The sequence below is a fragment of the Pithys albifrons genome, chromosome 11 (assembly GCF_047495875.1).
Source record: "Pithys albifrons albifrons isolate INPA30051 chromosome 11, PitAlb_v1, whole genome shotgun sequence".
NCBI classification, from domain to species: Eukaryota; Metazoa; Chordata; class Aves; order Passeriformes; family Thamnophilidae; genus Pithys; species Pithys albifrons.
This window is the reverse complement of record NC_092468.1, coordinates 12,776,604-12,801,833: the sequence shown is the minus strand read 5'-3', so window position 1 is coordinate 12,801,833 and position 25,230 is coordinate 12,776,604. Positions and strand designations below refer to the sequence as shown.

The window sequence follows — 25,230 nt, the reverse complement described above, 5'->3', positions numbered from 1 at the left end:
ATTTGATTTCTGACCTTGAGGTGAATATTGTATACTCATATGCATGAAGGAGGTGAAAGGATATGCACTGAGCTATGCCCTTCTTTTCAAACTGTGTTTTTTAGAAGCAATATAATTGAGGTATAAATAAAATAACAAAGAAGGCTTTTGTAGATATATATTATTATTTCAAACTACCAACAGTTGTCTTTGCATTTGCTGGTATTTTAGAGTCTTGAATTTTAAATGGCACAGCTCTTCTTTACCATCTCCTGTAAAAAACACTCACTAGAGAATACATCTTAAGGGAAAATTCCAGAAACCAGGTCTGTATAACCAATAGTCCTAGGAACTTTACTAGAGTTCCCTGCTCATCTCCTATTTGTCCTGTGACTGAAAATAAAGAATACAGCCCTAAAACTGGCACATAACAGTAGGCGAGTCCATATCCTTTTCCCCAAAATTGAAATGGGGGCCTACTGCATGGGAGTTGCTTAAAGTGTCTGCCATTATGTAGGATGCCAAGAGGCCACCCCCTGCTGCTTTCTATTCAGATGAATGGGAAACCTATGGATAAATTACCACCTGCAGCGCATGATCATGGACATCATAAGCAGCTGTCGCTGTTGCTGTGTAATTATGCAAGTATTCTTCTAATATTATACAATTAGATGGCCTCATCTCCCTTTCTTTCTCTTGATAATGTTTTTGTAGGTGTCAAGAGCACTGAACTCTCCCCTTGTTCAATCTCTTATGTCTTCATGCAGTACCACCAGCACTTTCCTGATGCTTCTGGAGCTGGCACTCTTCCCATAGTAAAGGTTGTCTTCTGCTGCTTTTTTAGTACTGTATTAGTGTTTCATATTGTGAGACAGCAAAACCCACGGAGATTGCTGTCAATAAGTGCTCACACCTTACTTGTATCAGGGGCAATTTTTGCTATTAGAAAGATGCAGCCTGGCTTTATTCTTTGTGGCAGAATATTTTTGCTAGCACTTGGTGGCTTGAACTGTGATGTGAGACCAAGAAGTATTGACACATCCTTTCTGCATCTAGGGGATCTCTATACAGAAAAGAATGGAAGAGAAACTGGATGGTATGAAGTAACACCTATTTTTTCAAAATTAAACATGGAGTGCAGTTCTCAGGTAGGAGAACCATCTTAGCAGCAAATTGTTAGTTTGTTCCTTGAAGTGGTTCAGAAAAACATATTTTACCACAAAATGTTTCTGCCTCTCTAATTATATTCTCCTTTTCCGCTTCTCAGGATGACAGTAATAAGCAGTGAGTTTATGAATACTAAAACCTTGACATTTCCTAAAGACTCATAATAAAAATGGCTGATACTTAATTTTTTTTCTCTTGCAAACCCCAAGCCCCAGTTGCCATTTTACAGCCTACTAATTCAGATTTTATCCGTTTCTCCTGTATTTGGTTCTGGCAAGCCTTTATTTGAACTGGGGAGATCTCTTGATGCCATAGAAGGCATAAATTTCACCCGCAGAAGCTGGCATTCATTCTGAATTGGTGCAAAGATTTATCATTAAAGCAAGCTTCAAAATATGCCTTTTCTTTTTCCCTGTATTTCTTAACCAAGACAAATATAAGATGAGGGTCTCTTCTTCAATTAGCCACTTTCTGTCAGACTAAAGTTTAAAGTAAGTTTGGATTCAACACCAATGCTGCTAATTAATGTTTTTTTTCTTTTTTTTTTTTACCTAAATTTGGCTAAATCATCGTGACTTTTATGTTTGGAAGGCCTCCTTCTTGCTGCTTTAATGATAATTCCTGTAAACAAAAAATTGTGAGCTAATTTTGAAATTGCCTTTAAATTTTCCTCAAAGATTCTTCTCTTTTACGAGATTCTCAAAACTTCTTCCTGCAGAAAGCATGCAAAGATTATTAAATTGCACTTTGGGAGTACCTGTAGCCATTAGCATGTTAACCCTCCCTCCAAGGCCACCTGGCACTGGCTATGGGAGCTGTACTAGTAAACTGGAACACAGCCTGGGAAAGTTTTATGGAAACTACTGTTTTACAGACCTATGCTCACATTGGCAGTTATGCAGCCATTTGAGAGGTGGATGGAGATAGTAGTGCTTTAAATCACTGCAGTTGCAGAAAGAAATGTGTGACTGCCCAAAGGCTCCCAAGTGATGGCACCCAGGGCACAACCCCAGCTGCCAGTTCCCAGGCCTTTGCTGGATGTGTGCTGGGTATTTACAGGCAACACCATAGGGGACCAAGAGACTAGCTGAGATCCGAAGATGAAGCCAAAATAATTCAGGTGCATGTTGCAGATTACAGGTTCACCTGCGTGTGCCTGATGTACTGTGTGACGACACAGGTGAATCAGAGCCCTCCTGTCCTCTCCCATCACATCTGCAGTTGGATTTGTTTTCGACTAAATAGTGAGGGAATACTCTCATGCTCTGCGGATCCCAGGACACTAAAGTTATATTGCCTTTCTTATCTCTTTCTGAAGTTTAGCCCCTTGATTTCTTTGTACTTCTACTCAGCAAGAGATTTCTGACAATTTACAGATTAATCTGCACATTTGCAGATAAGAAAGGGTGCATATCCCACATTTTGAATGTCCTGAAAAGGACTTTTCAAACAGCAGACTATGTAGAAATTTCTTGCATTGGTGTAAAGACAGGGATTTTGAGAGCCTGCTGAATATGGCAATAGCAGAGCATCTTTTTCAATTGATAAATGAAAAGAACAAAACATGGTAACATAATGCCCCCTATGGTTTGTAAGGAAGTATGTACAACAGCTTTAAGGGCAATGCTTTCCTACATACCTCCTCTCTAGAATCAGAATCAAGTTATGCTTCTCAGGTAGAGAGGGAAATATATCTGGTTGGATTTTATTAATAAGCAGGTCAGATGCTGTTAATTTAGATGCTTTAAATCTCCTCCTTCTTTTTGGAGATTCAAAGCAATTGGGATTAAAAATGGTTTTGAGTAATGCAGTAGCAGCTGAGTTATTCCATGTACAAACCAGACAGTTCAGAGTAGGAAGTCACGAAGGGGGAGAGAGGCAGGCACTGCCCCGGAGGGGAGGCTCTCTGTCATTGACGGAACGGCCACTTGATGGCACCATCTTACCGCACATAGGTAAACCCAGCAGACTTTGATAGTGGAAACTATAAAGCTGGAAACATGCACGTTTCCTCAGGAGACAGCATTGCTTTCCAAGAACTTCTGCACATAATACTCTTGTCCACCTTTATCTCAGCTGAATATCCGCTTAGGAATACCCTTGTTAGAGGATTTCATTTAGTGAGTTGGTAGATCCTTCAGTAACTCATCCCTTTTGAGCAGCAGTGGGCAGGTTTGCAGAGTGGTGAGTCGCCTCAGCAGTAATTTATACAGAAGATCATGTGTAAATAATTATAGTTCATTTTGCTGGTACATCAATGCTTGTTTTTTATCCTGCTGCCCCATAGTTTGTTTAAAGGCAAGCCTTCCCTCCTGTGCCTTCAAGTCCCTTTATGGTGCCAGTGGCAGAAGCACCATCTCAGCCCCACGAGTGGGAGCAAACTTGCCCGTTTACCAAATACTGCAGAGTGAGAGCAGTGCCCAGCCAGGCTGCCCTGCTCTGCCCCTGCATAGGAACCGTGTGGGTGATGCCCAGGGCTACTCAGGGCAGTGCAGTGAATTGGATTAAATTAATTATGTCCATCTTTGAGGTGTAAATTGGGACATACTCCAGGACAGGTTCTCTTTCGCTTCCCTCAGAGTCCACAAATACGATTTTAAACCTTCCTAGTGAGAAAAGAAGCTGCTGATCCTTCTATGGTGGTGACCTTGCAGCAATAAGAGGAGACCCACAGATGCCTATCATTTCACAGGCAAAGCGAGAAAAAACCCCAAGTTGTTGCAGGTCTCCAAGGAGCTCAAGAGTAAAATGTATGAGAACGACTGTTCAAGCAACTTTGCATTGTGTAATGTGATGGAGGAGGTGTTTCCCAGGCCCAGTGTTTTAGGATTGTGTCTTGCATCATTTTGGGTTTCGAGACAATAATCTTGATTATGCACTTCTTCTATTTCAGTAACTACTGAAAAAATCATGGTTTTCATATATTTACGTCTTTGCATCCTGGAGGCTGGATGGGAGGGGAAAATACAGGGACAAAGTGGGAGTGCTTCACGAGGAATAACTATTTTATGATAGTGACCTTCTTGCTGCCTCTCAGGTACAGCCATTGTATATCTGGAGCAGAGAGTGCCTCTTCTTCAGTCCTTTTGTGACAGATATTTATGTATTGGACTGGGACTGAAAATATAATTCACTGCTGAATTCATCACTGCTGAAGTTGAACCAATGGTTGGTTATTTGTTATTTCAGCAACTGGTCCATGGGCATATATACAGTTAATATTTAAAATCCATGAAAAGACATAATCACAAGGTTTGTGAAAAATGAGGCAGTTTTCCTTCCCTTAATGACAGGGATCTCAAATGAGTTGTGTTGTCAATGGGAGAGCAAGAGGTTATATAGTTTTCCATAATCTATAAAGCTTCTTCAGAATCATGTCATTAGCTTTCCTGTGGTAGAGCACAGCAGAGCTAATAATGCAATTATGGTTCATGTAGTTAAACTATGCTATTGATATTTTTTTTCCCAGGAGGCCTTCTTTTCTGGCAATTCTAATCATCTTCATTGTACAGCTGTATGGATTCTATGTTTTACTATGAGGGACATAAAATTGCAAATAAATACTGTCTTTCCTAATGTCTCTGTAAATGCCAGATTTAGTAACCATTAGCAAAATGTTGCAGTCTATAAAATGTGTAGTTCTTTGGATAAATATATATATGTGTGTGTGTGTGTGTGTGTGTGTGTGTATACACACACAAAGGAGGCCACATTCACATATCAGTTACCATAATAAACTATTGTGCTGGAGTGAGAGCAGAATTTCATCCAATATTTGATTATTCTCATTTCTTGCTGCTATAATGAATTACATTTTCTGGGTTTGATATACTAAGTCTTTGTCTGTCTACTGTATTCAAACTTTAAGTATTAGAGTAAAACAGTGTAATTGCCACATGAAAATGGTGTATGTGTTTAGTATGAGGGGGATTCTTTTAACTTCTCATTCTTTAAAACAATCTGTAACTTGGTGTTCTGTATTTTTACCTGATACACAATGAATATGAGAGATGGCAATTTAATTAGGATGCTATTTAGTCTACTATTAAGCATTAGTTTAGTATTCTATTAAAAAAACCCAACTCTGTTTTCCTTTAAATTAATGGTTTTATCTGTGCCAATCCTCGTTACAGCAAAAATAACAATCCTGAAATGCTGAAACCCTAATTAAGAAACATAAAGTACGAAATAAGGATGTTTCCTGCTTCCGTGGTCTCAGTCCTTCAGGATTAAGGTTCTTTTGAGAAGATAAATTATTAGAGCAATGAATCTCTGAAAGGATTTTCTTTTTCAGAGGGAGAAAGTTGCTCCTCTGTATTTCTTCTGAGTAAATTACCAAACACATTACAAAGCCAAAAGAGAAATCATAAAGTGATAGCACATTAATAATTTTGCTGAGAAACATCCTTCTTCAACATGCCAGGGACATAAATGGTTGGAAATAAACACAGAGAATGATTGCTATTAGGTGTCTGAGGAAAAAACAAAGATATGAGAGAGACATGCTAATTAGGCTTCCTCAATGGACCGGGTGGAGATGAAAAGGAGATGAAATAAAAATAAAGCAAACATAGCTGAATATTTGGATATTCTTGCAAGAAGTTGTCTACGATAATGAACTCTCCATGCTCTTAGTATCCTTATAGAGAATATCTGTCATTTTCTTGAATACATCAGAGGCAATGTAGCACCAGGGTGTCACTTAGGGATCTTCTCATGGGATATACAAGAGTAGTGATCAAACCTAAGGGAGGTGAGATGAGGAGACAGCAGGACCAACCTGAACTATCAGAGCATCTTGTTATGGGTATAGAGCACTTCCTGCCATGGCACTCTCTGTGACTGATGGAAGAGAGAGGGACTCTGCAGTGATGGAGCTGGCAGACATTCACATGAATTTTACATTGAAACCCACATTTTTAAACTGTTCAACTCTTTCTACAAATTCTATTAACAGTAATTGCTTTTAGGTAATAATAACTGTTTGGCCTTTTGTTCTTCTGTAAAGCAGTGAAAATATTCAACCTGGTAATGTGAAATGTTTAAGCAAAATGCTGTCAAGACATGCTAATTAGAAAAATTGTGCACACACAACCTCCTAGTGTTCACTTTTGCTCTGATTTGTTTTACAGATGGTGCTAGGTCAAAGAAGCAAGCTGTCCTTAGAGGACAAACAGTTCTGAAGTTATGAGCATCTATATATTTTCATCTATGCAGAAGTTTCCCCTTAGCTTTTTTTTTTTTCACCTAAGCTGTTGGTGATTTGCTAACATTTTATTCTCTTCTTTTACTTTGTATAACAGGAAATCTACAAAGTGCTGTGCAGGAATCTAAGGTACAAATTTATTGCTTTGGAAATCAAAAACAAATGAAAAAACTTGCTGGGAAGTTTTTGCCAGCAAGGGACCAGTGATACAGGAAGAGAGGAACATAAAACAAAGTTGGGAAAAAAAGAATCAGGTTTCCAGATCTGCTTTGAGCAGACTAATGCACTAACATGTCTATAAAAATGTGTGATTGGACCAGTAGTATAGTGGCCACTCAGCAACCACTGGATGGTCCAGGGAAAATGAGGCACAAATCACCTGCTGTGCAGCTTGGTGTCTCAGGTAAGTTCCTAGAATTTTGTCTGACCCAGTTGGGATGCTAATGGATAACTGTTATTCTATAGGGGTTTTTTGAAAATCAGCAGTAGAGAAGTATTTTTTCTAAAATTCCATGTATTATCTCTATTGGTTATTAGTAGGAAATAATGTGGAAAATAAAATTACCTGGAATCCCACAAGAATTACATTTCTTAGTGGGCCACTGCCACCCCTTCAATAGGTACAATGTCTTAAATACAATTAGTGCAAAACCAAACATGTTTAAATTAAAATAAATTACTAATAGTTGTGCTGTACTATTGGGTGGAATTTCAGTACATTGATAATAAATGCAGAAAACAAATTGGATTGAGAGCCTTAATTCCTTTTATTATTTTTTTAGAGGATGAAAAGCTTTATTAGAACTAAGCTCATTCAAAACTTATTATTCTTTCAGTATGCTAATTAATAGAGCAGGATCATGGATTTGTTAATTAAAATAAGATACCTCAGGGAAACTGAAATTAATTTTCATGTCCTAATAGAGTTACCATTTTGCCATTAAATCTTCTAGATGTCTTATCCACTTTTTTCCTTTCCTCAAAAAATGAAAAATGTTTTATTTAGTCTGAATTTAGAATTAGAATATTGAATAGTGACTTTCTGAAGATGTGGAGAAGACCAGCTGATACTCTTGGATTAGCTGAAGTCCTCATGGTAGTGTCAGGACTGATCACTTCTCATGCGCTCTGAATAAGCAGAAATCTGTTCACCTCTGGATCATTGGGTCTGTGTTACTCAGTATTAACTTGTTAACAGTCACTTCAGTACCCGACTAGACCAACTGGTAATGTTTGCTTATGTTTTGCAGATATGGAACTAGCAAAACTCAACATCGGGCAGACATCGTAGTGATGGCCAAAAATGTATAGCACCTAAAATGAAATTACTTTCGTGGATGAAAAGTGTTACCTGGCAGCAAATACTGTGGTCAGCTGGATGTGTCCATGTTAGTGATTTAGTTTGTATTTTAGTTTTGTATATAGTATTTTAAGGTAATCTCCTGGTCATCCTCACTTGCTGTGCTTGACCATAGATTTGGATCAATCCTGGAGTGTGTAGACTGATTCCTGCTTGGTGGCACCGAGTTGGAAGATGTGCTCCAGGAGCACACCAAAACCTGCCAATGGTGTTCATCTGAAGAGCCACACAAGAAACAAAGCAAAAGAACCACTGAGCATGGTGGGTCCTCAGTGCCTGTCTTCTCTTTCTATAGGTCTGCTGCTGTTGTGCTGTGCTGTCGGCTAACCTGGACAGAGCTACGGCTGCCCAGATCTCACCTGGTGCCTTGACAGTAGATCAGCCTTTGTGTGGCAGTCGATGCAAATGTTGATTTCAAAGTAAGTAATTTTTACAGAAGGAAAAACACCTAAAATATCCTCACTGTTTCCTGATACTCTGACTTTCCAGTACACTTTCTTCCAATTTAGATAGTTCAGTGTAGTGAAAGGGAAAAGGAGAGGTAAGTATGAGAGAAGTACTAGTTTTTCTACTACAGCACAGCACAACTGTTCTAATTTTACTTGACAAATTTTCAAGGCCAGCAAAGAAGTTCTGTGTCATCACCAAGAGTGTTAATTGCAATTTGTATCCAAGACTTCTGTCATTCTGTCAATGTACAAGGAGACAGAATTAATCTCATTAACATACTAGTGTATATTGAGTACTTTATCCCATTTTATCACAGGCTTAAATGGATAAAATTCAATTAGAAAGAAGCACTGGATCTAATTGTTAAGGGCTGCTGAGCAGTTGCAGTTTGGTTAGTCTTGTGAAAGCTTAAGACTTCCTGGGAAGAATGTCTACTGTTTGCTTTCAGCCTACAAAGTGTTCAGAGGGATTTGGGTACATGTAAGGAAAGGCAAGATGCAGTTTTGTTACTGTTGAGTCTGTGTTTAATTGGCAAACAGAAGTTGAAGTGGTTTGTGAATTTCAGTTGAAGTTGGCAGATGGTTTCAAGCAAAAGTAAAAATAATAAATTCATTTCTGCTTCTCAAAATAGATTAATCACAGTTTACTAAAGTAAGCAGAAAAGAAGCATAAGATGTCTTTGCTTCCAATATACAGTTAAATCAAGTAACTTTGTACCTTCAATGTGCCACAGAGCTATAGAGGTATTCTTTCTGACACTCAGAAATAATTAATATTAAAGTATTTTTTTCTGGAGCTGCATAGATCTTCAGGATAGATTCATCTTCAGGATAGATGTAAACAGAACCTCAGACTTTTAATTAATTAGGGCAAATTGACTTAGAGGTGAAATACCAGTTTCAAAATTTCCTCATGACCAGTGAGGAGCTTTTGGTACAGGTTTTGGTGCAAGGTACATTCAGGACTTCTATGCTGTTCTTTTCTGGCCTTATTTTCTGCTTATATCACACGGTCTGCTTACATCAATCAGCCTTAAGACAGCCACACTTCCTCTGCTTTTAACCTAAAACATGCTTAATATGATTAAAATTGAAATATTTAGGTCTGGGGTTGAACTTAGTATTCTGGACTAATTGCTTCATGCAGCTGTTTCAGAACTGATGGGGAAAAAAGGATGTGCATGAGCTCAGCAACAGTGCCCACAGCCCCTCGAAGGCCATATTTTCATAAGAATAAGATTTTACAGGTGATTTAAAAAACCCCAACCAAACAAAAAAACAATGCAACAGAAATCCAGCATCCTCCCTGCTCCCCCCTCCAAAAAACCCCTGACAAAACCAAGAACCAAACACCTGCTCCACAAAAACCAATCAACCGGCCCCCCTACCCCTAAAAGCTTTCTCCATTTCCTATGTTAAAATTTGGTGTGGAAGCTGGTTTCTGAATTTCCAGTTCATTGCTGTAATTTGCTGACATCTTTATTTTGTTTCTGATCCCTATTAATACTTGCTGGGGGTGTGGCATTAAAATTTCTGATACATATTCAGTACCATGTACCTTCTCTCAACACAAATATTTGAATGGTCTTTTCCTCACGCAATTCAATTCAAGACTGCTGTTCTAATCCCATTTCTCCCAGTTCAGTTACATGCAAAATAAAGATCAGACTGGTAAAGAGCTGTTATTTTAAAGATTGTATTTTTCTGTTAATTCATGCACGACAGGCAGCTTGTGTAATAGCTACCTAATGGTGATTCCTGATAACCCCACAACGCACAGGCAGTCATGGAAGGCAGTTCCGCAGCGCGTGAGCGCTCCGCGCTGCCGGCGGGCACTGGCTGCGCTCCAGCCCCTCCGCGCTGCCGTGCCGGGGACCGGGCTGCGGAATTCCTGCATGATTGCAGACGTCCTTGGAGGGGAGGAGCTCCCGTAGACACCAGCTGAAGCAAGACACCTCACAAACCAAAGTTCAAGGTGAGAACCGTGATAGATAGTACTGGTTTAAGAAATTGATTTCCTTCCCCCCAGTGCTGTTGCAATGCTGGGTTAAAATATGTTATTTGGGGCTCGTTATTGCACAGGGTCACGGGCTGATATTTATGCTCACGCTCAGCATTTCTTCCTGTACCAAAGGCAAGACTAGAAAGGGGAAGAAAGAATACTATATATGGCTATGTAATTTCCTAATGAAAAATTGACTATAAAAATGCATTTTAATGCTGGGCATAGCTGATATTTTGAGGAAAGGAGATTTAAAATACAGACAGTGATGGTCCCTCTCAGCAGCAGGGAAGCTCAGGCATTGCTTAGCGAGACTGGGGTGCATTTCATGATGCCTGCATGCTGCTCTTCACCCTGGGTGCTCAGACCTCAGTAAGGGCAGGTGGGATGAAGCTGAGCTCTCTTACCCGAACTTGGCGAGACTGTGGGAACAAGGGGAGAGGCAGTTTCTGCTTACCTGAGGGAGCTGATAGTGATAGCATGGGAAAAGGGGAGTGTCATCTTTTCCCGGCTTAGTAGAAGGGCAAATATCTTGCTCCAGGCTCATGTAGCGGTTTTCCAAGCAGCAGGGAGCAGGACAAGAAATCAGCTTTTCCTAATACTTGGAAATTTGTTGCTGTCTCCTGTTTTTCTCTCGTGAAAGTGGTTTTTGTGAAACCATTGCCATACTCTGGCTGTGATGCCTGAAGAAAATGGATGATTAGGCTCCAGAGAAACAGCTCCTATGCTGAGCAATATGGCATTTTTGCTCTCTTGATCTACCTGGTTGACTGTTACTACATGCCTGGAGGAAAATCCTCAAAAGTTGGAAAAGCTAGGTTTACTGCATTTATCCAGAGCTTTCCCTCTTCTTTTTCTTCTTTGTTTTGGCTGTGTATCTGCTCTCCAGTTTAGAGACTCTGGTCCAAAGAAATACATCATTGACAGGGAGAAAGGAAGCAAAAATTTTTGGTCATTTTAATTTTTATTTACAGTGATATTGAACTTCCTCCTAGTCCAGAAGGATTTGTTTAGTGCCCATTTTTCAGTCACCAAAGTTTTTGCCTCTGGGCTGCCCTCTGCCTTCTCCGTGTGTTTCCAGAGGTGAGCATAGAAGGGTGTGGCTGCTGGTTTGGCCTCTGCTTGCCACTGCACCCAGCGAGTCCTCAAGCAGGCAATGATAAGCTCCTGGGAAATTTCACATAGCCAAATGCATAAGTAGACTCAAGGCTCTTGCACTTGCTAATATAGTCTATAAAAAATCAGCTTCCAGATAATTTTGGTTTTCCAGGTGGACGGGTTTTCTATATTCTTCCTTTAGAGAATCCTCATCAGCGTCTTCCTGAACTGTGGACTCTGGAACTTAATTTGCTCAACCTTGCTCCTGTGGACCATTTCAAATCAGTAGAACTTGCAACAGCAGAACATAAAATGGTCTCCAGCACCTCCCTCTGCTCTGCTGGGCTCTGTACATAGCTTCTGCCATTTTTGCAGTCATGCAGTACCCCTGCCTGCAGATCTCATGATGATCTCCATGGTGACTTGGGCACTCAAAGCAGAAATATGAGCTGGTAAGTCAAGATTACTCTCCCTCTTCCTCATATTTTCTTCCCAGTGCAGTGTGGGTAATTACATGTGCTACATTTTTGTATGGAAATACTTGTCTGCAGCAAAGCACTGTCAGACTGTTTTAATTCTCCAAATCCAGTTCGAACACCTTGCACAGATCAGCAAAACCCTTTGTGGATGTATCTGTGTGGGTTGCATGGAGTGGAGTAATGTACAGAGTAATTTTCTGGGTCTGAGTGTAAACATGACATCCCTTGGAGGACATCCCTTGGCGGACATCCCTTGGCTGACACTAGATGGATGGAAGACAGTGAGAAATCCAAGGCAGCTTTTCCTGCTTTGTTCATGGAGAATGTTGACTGGAGTCAGCAGTAGGGGAATTACAGAATCATAGAATGGCCTGAGTTGGAAGGGACTGTAAAGGTCATCTAGTTCCAACCCTTCTGCCATGAACAGGGACACTTTTCTCTAGACCGGGTGTCTCAGACCTCCATCTAACCTGGTGTTAAACACTTGTAGGGATAGGGCATTCACAACTTCATTAACTCCTTTGTCTTCTTTACTGGATAACCTGAAGAAATGGAAACATAATTATTGAATTACAAAGATACATTTTTTTGTAGTCTCAGAATTAGTATATACATTATAAAGCAGAATTTTCGATCTGGTGTGTTCAGTTAGCCATTGGGTGCATTAAAGTTTTGCCTCTTTGTGCACACAAAGCACTTTTTTTTCCCTCTTTCCATTGGTGCAAATGCCTTGAAATGGATCAATGTTTCCCCTGGTTCTTTGGCAGCGTCTCCCCCTGTTGTCCAGCTCAGACAATGCAGTGCTCTCCACCATGAAGAGAAGGCGACACATCTCCTGTTCTTTGTGAGCTGGTATCAAGTAGACAGACGCCTTCTGAAGTTTTGTGCATGCTGTGCACTTTTTTTCCTTGCTGCAACAAGAAAAGCCTTTTCTTTTAACCTGGCTTCCTTTGAAGAAGTAACTCAGGAAGCTTCATGGCCTCTCAAGGTAAGTACATCTATAGTCTGTATTTTTAGATCATGTTTACAGAAAACTACAGTCTTGTACATTTTCAGCAATCAGCAGTCTGATGCAATGAGTGTTTCAGGCTAAAACCACATCAGTCAAAGCACAGTTGTTTCGGCTTCCTTTAATTTTTCAGCATCCAAGAGGCTCCTAAGGAGAATAAAATCTATACTAGGATGTTATGTGAATAAAATATGTTATAAAATGTTAGCATCTGCATTCAGTGACAAAATTTCATGTTTGTGCTTAAACCTGTCGCTACAGAATGCATTGTAAGAGTAGGTACTGAGCTAAGGGTACTACTGTTTTTGCACACTTCTTCCCTATTCCACTTTGAAAATACTTTGAAAATACTTCAGCAAATGCTTTTCACATTCAAAATTGGCCAGAGTCCTGATAACCATGTATGGAAAATAATATCTGAAGAATAACTGAATTTAATCAGATTACTCCTGTCCGGGTTTGTCTTTGTTATGTCTTGACTTTTAGCAGCAGTTTGTTGCGTACTTAGAGCTATAGGCAAACAAGCAGCATGCTGATCTAAACAGCCTTCTCAATTCATATTCTCCAGGCTTTCAAATACTTAAACTGAGCAGAAGGACACAAATATCTTTTTTTTCCATAACATCACTGCAACTCCACAGAGGTTGTGATGTACAGAGGCAGATGTTGGCCCAAGGAGTTTCAGGAATGTCCATCTATGTTTGTAAAATGTTTACCCCTCTTTCTTGCCCCCAGAATACTCAAGACATTCTGCATTTAGAGCACTAAAAGGTATACAGCAGCAAGCAGTTTTTACAGCATTGTTCTACCCTAGCAACATAGGTGGGGGGGATTTATTTTGCTTTGCTTTACCCATATAAAAGAGATCTGGGTTTGCATATTTTTGATGTGTATCAGTTAGACAAAGCAGAGAAATAGGTGGTTTAGAATGAAAAAAATTGATAATACACCTTGTTTAGAATATGTAACTCCACAAATTATGTTTATACAGAGTATTCGCTGTAGCATATGGTAACTTTTAAGTTTTTCTATACTAGAAATGAAATGGAAATCATCCATAAAAATAGTCAAAGTGTCAGAGTAGCTCAGATTGCCATTAATATTTAATGTATTTACTGTTTGATTTTTGTATAGCTTAAAATTTGACAGGTAGAACTGCAATTTGTTGTCTTTTTTTTCTTTTTATTATTCAAGAATAACGCTAACACTGGGCCACTTCGTGGCATTTCATGTAACAACAAGAGTTACGGCAGTAACAGAACCCTGTGAGGTAAAATGATGCAGAAGAGCATATAAAATATTTATTACCCAGTTATACATTTTTAAAAACCAGCTACAAATTCAAAGGGGTTACTTTTTCCTGTGGTCTCAGACTTTGAAAGAAAGCAGTGGCTGCAAAGACAAATTAAGATCAAAATATGATTAAATGATGAATCTTTCACAGTGAGTTCAAATAATACTAAAGGATCTCATTTAAATCCACAGCGGCAAAAGAGAGATTCAGACTTATAGCCAAAATTCTTTCTGGATCTCAACCCCCATCCTGCCTAAGTATTGTAACACATGAGATAAAAATGATCAGTTTGGGGACTGCTTTACTACTGAATCACAGGGGCTCACCTAAATGCAAGGATATATCATTTATATGGGGAGACCTTCACAGAATCAACTAGGTTGAAAAAGACCATTGAGATCAAGTCCAACCTCTGACCTAACACCACCTTGTCAACTAGACCCTGGCACCAAATGTCACATCCAGTCTTTTCTTAAATATCTCCAGGGATGGTGACTCTACCACCTGCTCAGGCAGCCTATTCCAATGCCCAATCACTCTTTCTGTGAAGAATTTCTTCCTAATGTCCAACCTAAACTTTCCCTGGTGCAGCTTAAGACTGTGCCCTCTTGTCCTGTTGCTGGTTGCCTGGGAGAAGACACCAGTCCCCACCTGGTTGCAACCTCCTTTCAGAGAATTGTAGAGAGTGATAAGGTTTCCCTTGAGCCTCCTTCTCTCCAGGCTAAACAACCTCAGCTTCCTCAGCCACTCTCCATAGGTCTTGTGCTCCAGACCCTTCACCAGCATCATTGCCCTTCTTTGGACACGCTTCAGCACCTCAATATCCTTCCTAAATTGAGGGGCCCAGAACTGCACACAGCATTCAAAGTGCAGCCTAACTGGTGCCAAGCAGAGGGGAAGAATCACTTCCCTTGCGCTGCTGGCCACACTATTCCTCACACAGGCAAGGATGCCATTGGCCTTCTTGGCCACCTGGGCACACTGCGGACTCATGTTCAGCTACTGTCAGTCAGTATTCCCAGGTCCCTTTCTGCCTGGCCACTCTCCAGCCTCTCTGTCCCCAGTCTGTAGTGCTGCAGGGGGCTGTTGTGGCCAAAGGGCAGGACCCAGTACTTGGTTTTGTTGAACCTTGTACCATTGGATTTGGCCCATCAATCCAGCATGTCCAGGTCCCTCTGCAGAGCCCTCCTACCCTCCAGCAGATTGACACTCCCCCCCAGCTGGTGTCATCTGTAGAGTTGCTAATGGTATGTTCAACTTGCTCTTCTTTGTTCTGGCAGAGCCAGTGTTGCTGAAAGCTGAGGAAAAGATGTGCCTAGTAAAACCAGTTGGAGTTTTTTGGGAATCAAATGACTAAGGTGATCATCACAGTCTGGTGGGGAGCCTGAGCATGTGGAAGGGTGTGGGCAGACAGATGCCTGTAACAGTAAATGCTCTCATTACCTTCACAACACTGGCCAAGGTAACTGTGTCATAAAGGATGTGTTTGGAATAGCAAACAGAAAACACAGCATAACAATATCTGATCTTTTCATTAAGATAGTAATTAATAATACACTGTAAGAGGCTGTGCAGATTTTGATACCAGGGTCATAACATCCCACTTGGGGAATCTGAGATCCCTGGAAAAGTTCTCTCTAATTAAGAGAAAATATGTGTGCCATCAAAATGCTAGAAAGTGTCTTGGTAGGGGACAGCCCTTAGCAGTTCAGTGTATACTGGCATACAGGGCAGCTCACAAGGAGCAGGGCTAGTTGACCTGTGCTGAGGAGCTTGTGGCCACTCTGTGTGTGAGTCTAGACCAGCTCCAGCCTTGTCACACAGGCTCTGTTGCTCACCACCTGTCTGAGCAGATCAGGTGCCCTCCAAGACCACATCTCATTTAGCTTCATCTGCAGTGATTCCACTTTGCATATTCTAAGGCTGCTTTATAAAATGAATCAGGGTGCTGGAAGTGTGGGACCATGAGGAGATTTCTTTTGGGTCCTGACTCATGATCTGAAGTACTAACATATTTGCGTGCAAAATGTGACATTACTGTTCCAGCTTTAATCCAAGAAGCTAGCTGTTCTTTGGCCCTGCTAATTTCTGATTTTGTTTCCTTTTTTTCGTGCAGAATCTCAGGGACAAACCAACCCCATCTTTAAGGATTACCTCCCTGGTTCTTCTGACATTTCTAAACAGAATAAGCCTGTTGAACCAAGTCTCTGGAAGCAAACAGCACCCGCTCATAACCTACCACCTGGTCTGGAGTATCTGAACCAGGTCCTGAATCTTTCTAAATGTTAGAATTGTTGTTTTCCCCATATGCTGCCTTGATACCTTGGACCATAACATCATTTGTTTTTTTTTTTTTTCCCTGGGGGTGGGGTAGGTGGAGATGGAGAGCATTTTTCCTTGTTTGATATTACTGTGGAATAAGGAGCATAGGAATAATAAGCTCTTTCTTCATTGCTGTCATTCATTTTTATAGAAATTACTTTGTTATGCATGCAGCTCTCCTTGCACCAGACCCATGGTTTTCTTCCCTCTAGGACATTTTTTAGGTTTCCTTCCAGCTCCTTAAGAGCTCCGCTCAGGGAAATGGTTATTAAACTTCAGCTGGCCTCAATAAGACTAAAACAGGCAGTGTATGAAGGAATTGTCTCATCCTTTCAGGGACATCAGGTTCTTCTGAGCAAGTTCCTTCTTCCTCTGCAGGTCAGAGGCTTGCTTTCCTGGGGAGGCAAGATCCCAAGGAGACAGCTTAGTTGAGCATAAGCATGGGTGGTTACGAACCTGCACCTGCTCTGTGTGGGGTTGAGGGGGAGGAAAGTGCTAATGCCTGAGAGAGGGAGATGCTTGTAAATGGGAGCAGACAAATAGGCCACAGGCAAGAAGAGAGAGGGATTGCTTAAGTTGTCCCCATCCTACTGCTAAACATGTGGCTGTTCTCACTCTGTCAAACCTCTCAGCTCCAGAAGCTCAGAGCTGTGATGGGTCTGCAGCTCTGGTACAGAAGTTTCTTACCTCCCTGCATTTTTTACCAGGAGGGTCACTCACTGGTGTTGCTTTGACACTGACTCCTGTTTGTGTTTCACATGTGGCTGGATTCTGCCGCTAGTACATATGCTGAGTAAGGTGTCATACACCCTGCCTGGTATGGGCCAGGACAGAATCAGTCCCCCAGTGTAGTCAGGTCATAATTCTGATAGCCACATCTTTGCTGTGTTTGCTTTTTGGTGGTGATGGGAAATGTTTATTTCACTCAAGGTCTGTATGTTAGGCACACATTCTGGAAGTTCTGTACAAAAGCAGAAATTGAATGTATTTTCTATTTGGAGCTAACTTACCCAGATACCTAATGAAACTGGAGACCCTTCAAAAATAGTCTTTCATGTGGAGTTACGACTTTCATTTCAAGGTGCCTAAGCACAAAATGATATGTGTTGTCAATTACACAAGCATTTGCTTACACACTCTGGAAGCTACATTTTTTAGTCTAAAAGTGATTGTGATAGTAAATACTTGGCAGGTTACATATTCAGGCTCCTGTACGAACATGAATTACATCTCAGGTTTAGCTAGACAATGAGGGCAAGCAAACACTATCACTCCATTTTATAAAAGCTTTGCATCTGACATAAAAATGGAAGTGCAAGTCTCTGTCAGAATTGTAACTGGAACTGAAGACCTCATTCATGCTTGTTCTTGGCCCAGTAACCAGGTGCCTGTGCTACAGCCCTTGCTAATTTTTCTCAATTTTCTCTGCAGTTTGAGAAGTGGGAAGCATTGTGTGCAGTGCTGATTGTCAGCATATACCCACAGCTCGAATTTCTGTGCATTGCAGAAAATTTTGGTGTGGGATGCTGAAGTCATACTGTCTGTGTGACTAATGAAACAGGCTCATACAGGATAGATTGGAGCGTAAAGAAGATCCCACCAGCAGGGAAAGGACTGCCTGCTGCATGAATGTGGGATTCACAGCTGCCAGGGTAATTCTTTGGGATTCATCCTCATGGACTAAGAGATTTTTGTGTAATGAAATTCTAGAATGAAGATGTTTCTAGCAGAATTAGGAATTCTTTTATGTCACTAGAAGACTAATATCCTTCTGATGCTGGGTGTATTGGGGAAAGGTAGGTCCAAACTGAAACAGGAACAGACAGGTGCTACTGGAAGGGTGTGGGGAATAAAGAACCTGCTTTAAAACAAGACTCCAATTGTGTCATCTTTAGACAAAAAAAACACTACCAGAGAGGGAACCATGACTGAGTACCTAGAAGAGTAAAAAACCTGTGGCAAAAAAGACACATTTAATTTATAGAATTGTGTTACCAGAAGAAAGATTATGTAGAAACTGGTTGTGAATAAATACAGGATACCAGATAAAAGTTACATTCTGGGATTATCTCCAGCAGGAGTGGGGAAGATAGCTGGATAGATTTGAGAAAAAAAAGAATTTATTTCTTAATAAAAGCATTATATATTTGACTCTGAAACAAGGATCCAAATTTAGTGAATCTCAGAAGGATCCTTACAGTCTTCTAAATAGAAACTCAAGGACACAGCATACAGTGTCAAATGAGAGGAAAGGAAAATATCTGTCCTGTATGTTAAGGCTAGACAGTAATATTTCACTCTGCAAATACACATCCAGAGTCAGTTCAGGTGAAGGACCAATTCAATCTGCTGTTGAAGGTGCACCCGAAAAAGGCAAAAAACTGCTTCTGCCTCAGCAAACAGATACCATGCTTTTTATAACTATCACAAAGTGACACTTTAACTAATTTCCTACCAAAAAAAAAAGTTAACCAAATGTCATTGTTATCGTCCAGATCACAGACATAGCTGGAAGAATTGCTCAGTGTCCATCACCAAACTTGAGGGGCCCTTTTCCCACAGCAGGAGTAGACAGGCGAGACCTTGGAGAAAAATTTTGCAACTAGTTCAGTTTCATGTTGTGCCACCCTTCAGGCTTAACCAATTTTGTATAAAGCTTCTTAGTTTAGATTTTGTTAGACTGATCAGCTGTAAATGTAATGGCCACAGAACTGAATACTGAGACTTGGCTGTGTATAAGGAAATTTTACATATCTGAGCTCAAGAGAATCAGACTCTTGTAAACCAAAGGGCTTTGTATAATTTCAAATGGATGTGCAGAATTCCCTTAATCCACAAGTACCCCAATAAAAATGCATCAGAATAGATGCCTTGCAGAAACCAGTGAAAGGCAAAACAAGGCTAACAAAGGGTACTGCTGTTTTGTCTCAACATTGTTTTTACATTGTGCACAATAAACCAATACACAAACCAAAAATCACTCAAAGCTTTTAATAGTTCAGGGTCATTAATTTTCTTTTCCCTGTGAAAGTCTATGTGGGGCAAAGAAATCCATATTAAAATCAATACTAAAATATTAAAATAGTCCTAACGTCTTTAAATTATTTATTCTCTTTTCATCAGCTGAGCCCTTCACATGAGCTCCAAGAGTTCACATTTCTCATGAAACCTAAACAACAAACAGCAAAGGTTCTTGGGAGAATATTTTAAAGTCTAAATATTTTTTATTATTTCAATTACTGGCATGCACATTTCAGAGATTAATGGAAGGGATAAAGTTGTTCCTCTTTTTACCAGCTTCTCTTGGCAGCCTGAACTAGCTGCAGGAGATGACTAGAAGTGACAAATGGCTGCAACAGTTTGAATATGTACCAGGCAAGATTTATCAATTGCAAAATATACAGGCACTGGAGAGCTGTGACATGCTGGTCTCAGAAGGTCGCTGTGTGCTTTCTGTCTGCAGCTGTGAGTAATGGCAAAACCCTGTGCCAAGTGTTTGCCCATCAGGAATTTACAGAGAAGATTGGTAAAGCCTAAATATACTATCACATAAAACAGGCATAAAAAGTCCCATAAAACTGAAAGGTAGACTGAAATTAAGTCTTGCTGGTTTTATAATACTAACAACTGTTCTCTAAAAAAGAATAATGTTGGAGGGATGATAAGCACAGCAAAGCTGGGTATCATGGCAAGCAGTTTTTCTCCTGCATTTGTAACCAGCTCCTGGGGGAAGGAAATTTCAGCCCACTGAGGGTTTCTCTGTGGGGCTGTGGGGCATGACCATTTGCTAGATATAGAGTGCAGAGCTCCTGTGCCTGAGATCAGTGTTAAAGCTCATGTGCCATTGTTGGCATCCCCTGATTGCCTTGCTGGGCTCCTCCAGTGGGGCCCTTTGGGATGTTGCCTCAGCACATTTTAAGGTTGAACCTAGACCTTTTCACTCCTGTACTGCTATGGTGCTCAGCACCAACCTCAGCTTTGGGCTAAGGGGCTTTCCCTCTGCCAAGGAGAAGGAATAGGAGCAAGAAGTGGATCCTGCTCCTCACATACAGCTTTTTATTGCTGTTGTCTTCCTTACTCCCCCATGAAGATTATTTTTCTTCAAATGTGTGGGCAAATTACATGGCCACAGCACCCAATGTCACACTCTCAGCCATCATTTCAGAGAGAAGTCTAAAGTATCATTGAGATAGCCCTCAGGCACCTAATCTGTGCAACTCTGGAAGGAAAAAAATCCTAGTAACAGGGAGAAAAGCAATAAAAACATACAGGTGACCAGTGGTAGTCCCAGAACTATCCAAGACCCACCATTTTGCCTGTTTTCTTTTAAACAGCTGGACCGGATAATTATTCATCAACAGGTGGAAATTCTGGAAGGTATGGTGTAATCCTTGTCACTATTTAACAGTGATAGTACACAGGTGTCTCCAAAAGGCTTCCAAGTCTTGCCCCCACCTTGCTGAAGTCACTGTGAAGCCTCTTGGTGCCCTTGTGTCAGGCTGTAATGTGTTGATAGTGTGGGGAAGGCTCACTTTCTTGAATGCCTGTTTTGCAGGAAATCACTGAGGAGAGAAAGATTACAGTGAGTAGTCTCTACAATAGTTTTAAGTTCTCTGCCTCAGACATCTCCCTCTCAGTGTTATTAAAGTTTAACCATCATTCCAATCCATGGAAAAATTTATTGTCTTTAACAATGGTTAACATGCTATGAAGAGCAAAGCAAATAGAGAAATGAAGGGCAGAAGACATAAAGTGAAGCATAAAAGTTTCTAATTACATAGTTTCTCAGAATTTCAAAGTACTGAACAACTATTAAGTTATGCAAGCAAAACACTCTAAGATGTATTTCTCCCATTCAGAATGGTTTTAGTCTGATTGTTGAATGACCTGCTGGGTGAAAACTTTGTCACTGAAGTGAGACAGCCTCACAGTGTTACTTTTCATAGATGATAAAGTAAGAAAAAGTCTAAACCAAAACTCAGGATCTGAATTCTGTTTTGTGATACATACTTAAGTGTACAGCAAATCAAAGTCTTTGAACTAACCTGGTATTATTATTTCCTTATAATTGTATATTTTCTTTGTGTCATTATTTTAAAACACTTTTTTAAGCAATCTGTTTCATAGATCTTTATAATATATACATATATATAGATAGATATGTATATACACACTAACATTATACTAAGGTAATGCATAACATTAACTAAGTTAATATTCTACTTGTTTTGCTTTATTAGCCATACTTGGCACAGAGTCCTCCAGCAAATACGAGATAAAAAACCATTTGGGACAAAGAGTTTACTTTGCAGTAGAAGAAAATGATTGCTTTGACCGTACCCTGTGTTCGCCTGTAAGGTCTTTCACCATAAGGATTGCGGATAACACGGGCCAAGAAGTGATTAGAGTGATCAGACCGTTGAGATGCAACAGCTGCTGGTTCCCCTGCTTCCTGCAGGAGGTGAGGGAATCCCAAATGCTTTTTGTCCCAGCGTCCTGCCGTGTGTGCACAGCATTAATGAAGCCACATGCAGTTCTGTGAGGGTGGCAGGAAAGAATTCACAGCCATCTGTCAGTCTGGGGGACTAGAGGCCTTCCTTTAGAAGCACTGTTGACAAACAAGGCCCTTCTATGAGCTACATTCCCAGTGTGCCTCCTCACCTTCATGGAACCTTGCTTTCCTTACATCCCTCTTAAAGCTTTTGTGTCTGATGGTACAGATGTCTCTCCATTCAAGTAACACCCCAAAATAGTGCTTGCCCTGACACAGACGAAGATCACCCACTGTGCTCCCGGAGGGTGAAGGATGGAATATCCCTGGAGTCCCCTGCAGTGTGTGGGTATGACTGGGAAGCACCTCTCTGAGGAAACTGATGCTTTGCTCCATGGCTCTGCCTCTTCAAGGCCATCTATCTCTAGGAAATTGCAGAACCTGGAATTGAGCTGATTGGAGTGAAAAATGCAGATCTTATAGAGTATCAGATATTGTCTCCATATTTTTTACTCCTTTATTTAGACATCTTTCTTGTTTTATGAAAATGTTCTACAGGTTAGCTCATCCACTTACCTTCTCAGCCCTTTATCAGGCTTTTAAAAAAGGTCCTGTGGTAGCACAACTGCTTAAAAAAAGCTTATAAGATACTCGTTGATTACCATAACAAAACTTTTCACAGTGTATGGCTTTTATGAAGTCTTACATTATATGTAAAATGTTGACTTCTGGTGCAGCTTTTGAGCTTCTATTGTCCACTATATTTAAAAACACCATTAGACTGTTTTGCAATCTCCAGTTTTAGTTTGGTAAAATTATATATCACTATATGCAACAGACAAGTGTCTTGGCTTTATATAAACAATACACTATCATGGGAAAATATACTAATGTAAAATGAGTTTAAAACATTTTGTTGGTTTTTTTCTTTTCTTTGCTAGTTAGAAGTGCAGTCCCCACCAGGTACAATAGCTGGGTATGTTGTACAGAACTGGGACCCTTTTCTGCCAAAGTTTACTATACAGAATCAAAGTAAAGAAGATGTACTAAAAATAATTGGCCCATATGCAACCTGTGGTTGTTTTGAAGATGTTGACTTTGAGGTATGTTTCTTATGAGTATTAAGAATTTAAAAGTTTTACAGCTTTGAATAAATTTCTCAGATGAGAGGGGGAATGGGAAATGCTTGAAGAAACCCTTAATGGAGTTTTCTGATGTGAACAAAGTTCTTTGCCTTAGTTTGGAATCATAAAGGAACTTTGGGTTTATCAACTCATTAAGCAAATCAGAAGACTCCAGTGGGTACTGTTGGAAATGTCAGTGTACTGTGAGAAGCATGCAGATGGCTACATAACAGAGAATGTGTCTGTCCCCTGAGAGGACAGGGGTCCATGGCAATGTGATGAGTAGCATATCAGAAACATGAGACAGGGAAGAAAAACAACACTGTGAAAGAAGAGCAAAAGTGGTACAAACTTTTGCAATTGCTTTCCTCCACTTTTCTGTCAATTCTAAAGATGCTGATATTTCCAAACTTGAGGCCCTTTCTTGTGTGCCACTCCTAAAGGCAAGTTTGACACTAATAGAACATCTCAGCAATAAGAATAAAAGGAGAACCTGACAACTATAGCATACTCAGGGCACAGTCATTAATTCTGTGGAGATGTCATCAATGTGCACTTGATTTATTTACATTTATGTCTGTTCCCATTTTTTATTTGTGCAGGTAAAAGCTCTCAATGAGATGACAACAATTGGCAAAATTTCCAAGTACTGGTCTGGATTTGTAAACAACGTCTTTACCAACACTGCCAACTTCGGAATTCAAGTCCCTGTAGATCTTGATGTGAGAATCAAAGCAGTAATGATTGGTGCTTGTTTCCTCATTGTAAGTGTGCACAATGAAGAGGTAGACCTATGCAGGTGTGCAGACTGGGGCCAAAGGGACCCTTGCTATCAGCTGTGATACATTTTAATTTTTATGTCTGCTTTTGTTTTTAGGTTCTTAAATTTTTGTTTATTAAACAGTTTTAAATAGTTTTACACATGTGATTCAGTATTTTATATGGCAGGATCAAATATCAATATACATGTCAAACCTACTAAATTCCCCTAAAGCCATTGTTGTGTTTGAACAAGTGTATGAACTAAAAACAGTTGTGTTGTTTCTAATGATAATTTCAAACCAATTGAATAGTTCAGCTGAGTGTTGCATGTAAGACCTTCAGATCATATGAAAATCCTTATAATAATTTCCTTGTTAAGATAATTATGAGAATTTTATGAGCAGAATACTCAGTGCTAGGGGTAAAGATGAAGTTTAGATGCCCGTTTTCTAGAATTATAGATTGATATTTGCTGCGTACCTCTTCTGCGAACATAATTCTGTCAATATTAACATGCAGTAGTTTCAAAATCATCTGTGATACAGAAAATATCAAAGAAAATGAAAAAACTATTTAAATTATTCACTGAAAACTGTTTGCATTAAAATGGCAACAATCTAGAAATTTTGCTTTTGTTGGGGTAGAAATGACACTTAAGATTTTGGATTGTCCCCTCCAAAACGCATGTTGCTCAGTGGCAGAAAGTGATCGATTAATCTAACTGCATTTTGTAACGAAAGCCTGCAAGTAAGACTTTTGATAGCAATTGTTGCATTTTTGTGCCTTCCATCTCTCATTCGCATTTGATTTATTTGTAGGACTTAATGTTCTTTGAAAACTCTTTGGATGGATTATAACAAGATGACAGAAACAATGAAATATGCAGAATGTGTTTCAGTAGGTAAAAGTGAACATAAATTGATTTTCTTGCTTTGAAGACTTACACATTAGATACTTTCTAATTCTTTTTCATTTTCTTCCAGAAATCGCTTGAGCTTTGGACACGATTTTGAACTGCAAAAATTGTTGTTCCTTATAGGAAAAGATAGGGAGCTAATGATGATGTTTATTAAATTATGTCTCATGTAAATAATAATTTGCCACTTACATTTTATATGTGTGGTAGCTAAACACATACTTTTCATACAGAGCACTGCTGCTTTGGAACAGTGCTATTCTCTTCTTTCTCTTTTGATGTTCCTGCATAGGAAATCATGAAAGATTAGGCGAAGGCTTGCAGTGTCGTCGATGAAAGTCTGTGTTTAGAGAAGCCTTTGATGTTTTGCAAGTGCTGATACCAGTTATAACCACATGAGGGTGTGTTCTAGGAGTTTTGCTTTTTTATAAATTTAGAAGTAATTTCCTGATTTGTTATTTAATTTATAGTAGCAAACTGATACTGAAAGTAACAAATATAGAGACATAACTTGATGGGAAGTTCAAGATGTTGAAAGAAGGGAAATTATATTTGCTAGTAAATTAATTTTA

General features: G+C 39.8%; 1 protein-coding gene across 4 annotated transcripts; it reads left to right on the top strand.

The window, feature by feature from the left end:
- The first annotated feature begins 10,049 nt into the window (after positions 1 to 10,049).
- PLSCR5 (phospholipid scramblase family member 5) lies at positions 10,050 to 25,067 on the top strand. 4 transcript variants are annotated; one of them, XM_071566183.1, is made up of 10 exons: positions 10,050 to 10,136; positions 11,464 to 11,713; positions 12,508 to 12,728; positions 16,160 to 16,308; positions 20,700 to 20,742; positions 21,606 to 21,826; positions 22,798 to 22,959; positions 23,583 to 23,702; positions 24,561 to 24,643; positions 24,726 to 25,067. In XM_071566183.1, the coding sequence occupies exons 3-9, from the start codon at positions 12,716 to 12,718 to the stop codon at positions 24,597 to 24,599; spliced, it is 747 nt and encodes a 248-aa protein (XP_071422284.1). In that variant the 5' UTR covers positions 10,050 to 10,136; positions 11,464 to 11,713; positions 12,508 to 12,715; the 3' UTR covers positions 24,600 to 24,643; positions 24,726 to 25,067. The 4 variants fall into 4 exon arrangements, with proteins under 4 accessions (XP_071422284.1, XP_071422283.1, XP_071422281.1 ...); XM_071566182.1 differs by having other exon boundaries at positions 23,583 to 23,744; positions 24,561 to 24,639; XM_071566180.1 differs by having other exon boundaries at positions 23,583 to 23,744.
- The last annotated feature ends 163 nt before the right edge of the window (positions 25,068 to 25,230 follow it).

Bases quoted from the DNA above. Each gene is read 5' to 3' on its own strand.
- PLSCR5 (XM_071566182.1), top strand. The intron at 16,309-20,699 runs GTCCTGAATCTT...TCTTTTAAACAG, and splicing joins GTCTGGAGTATCTGAACCAG to CTGGACCGGATAATTATTCA. The intron at 21,827-22,797 runs GTGAGGGAATCC...TTTCTTTGCTAG, and splicing joins TCCCCTGCTTCCTGCAGGAG to TTAGAAGTGCAGTCCCCACC.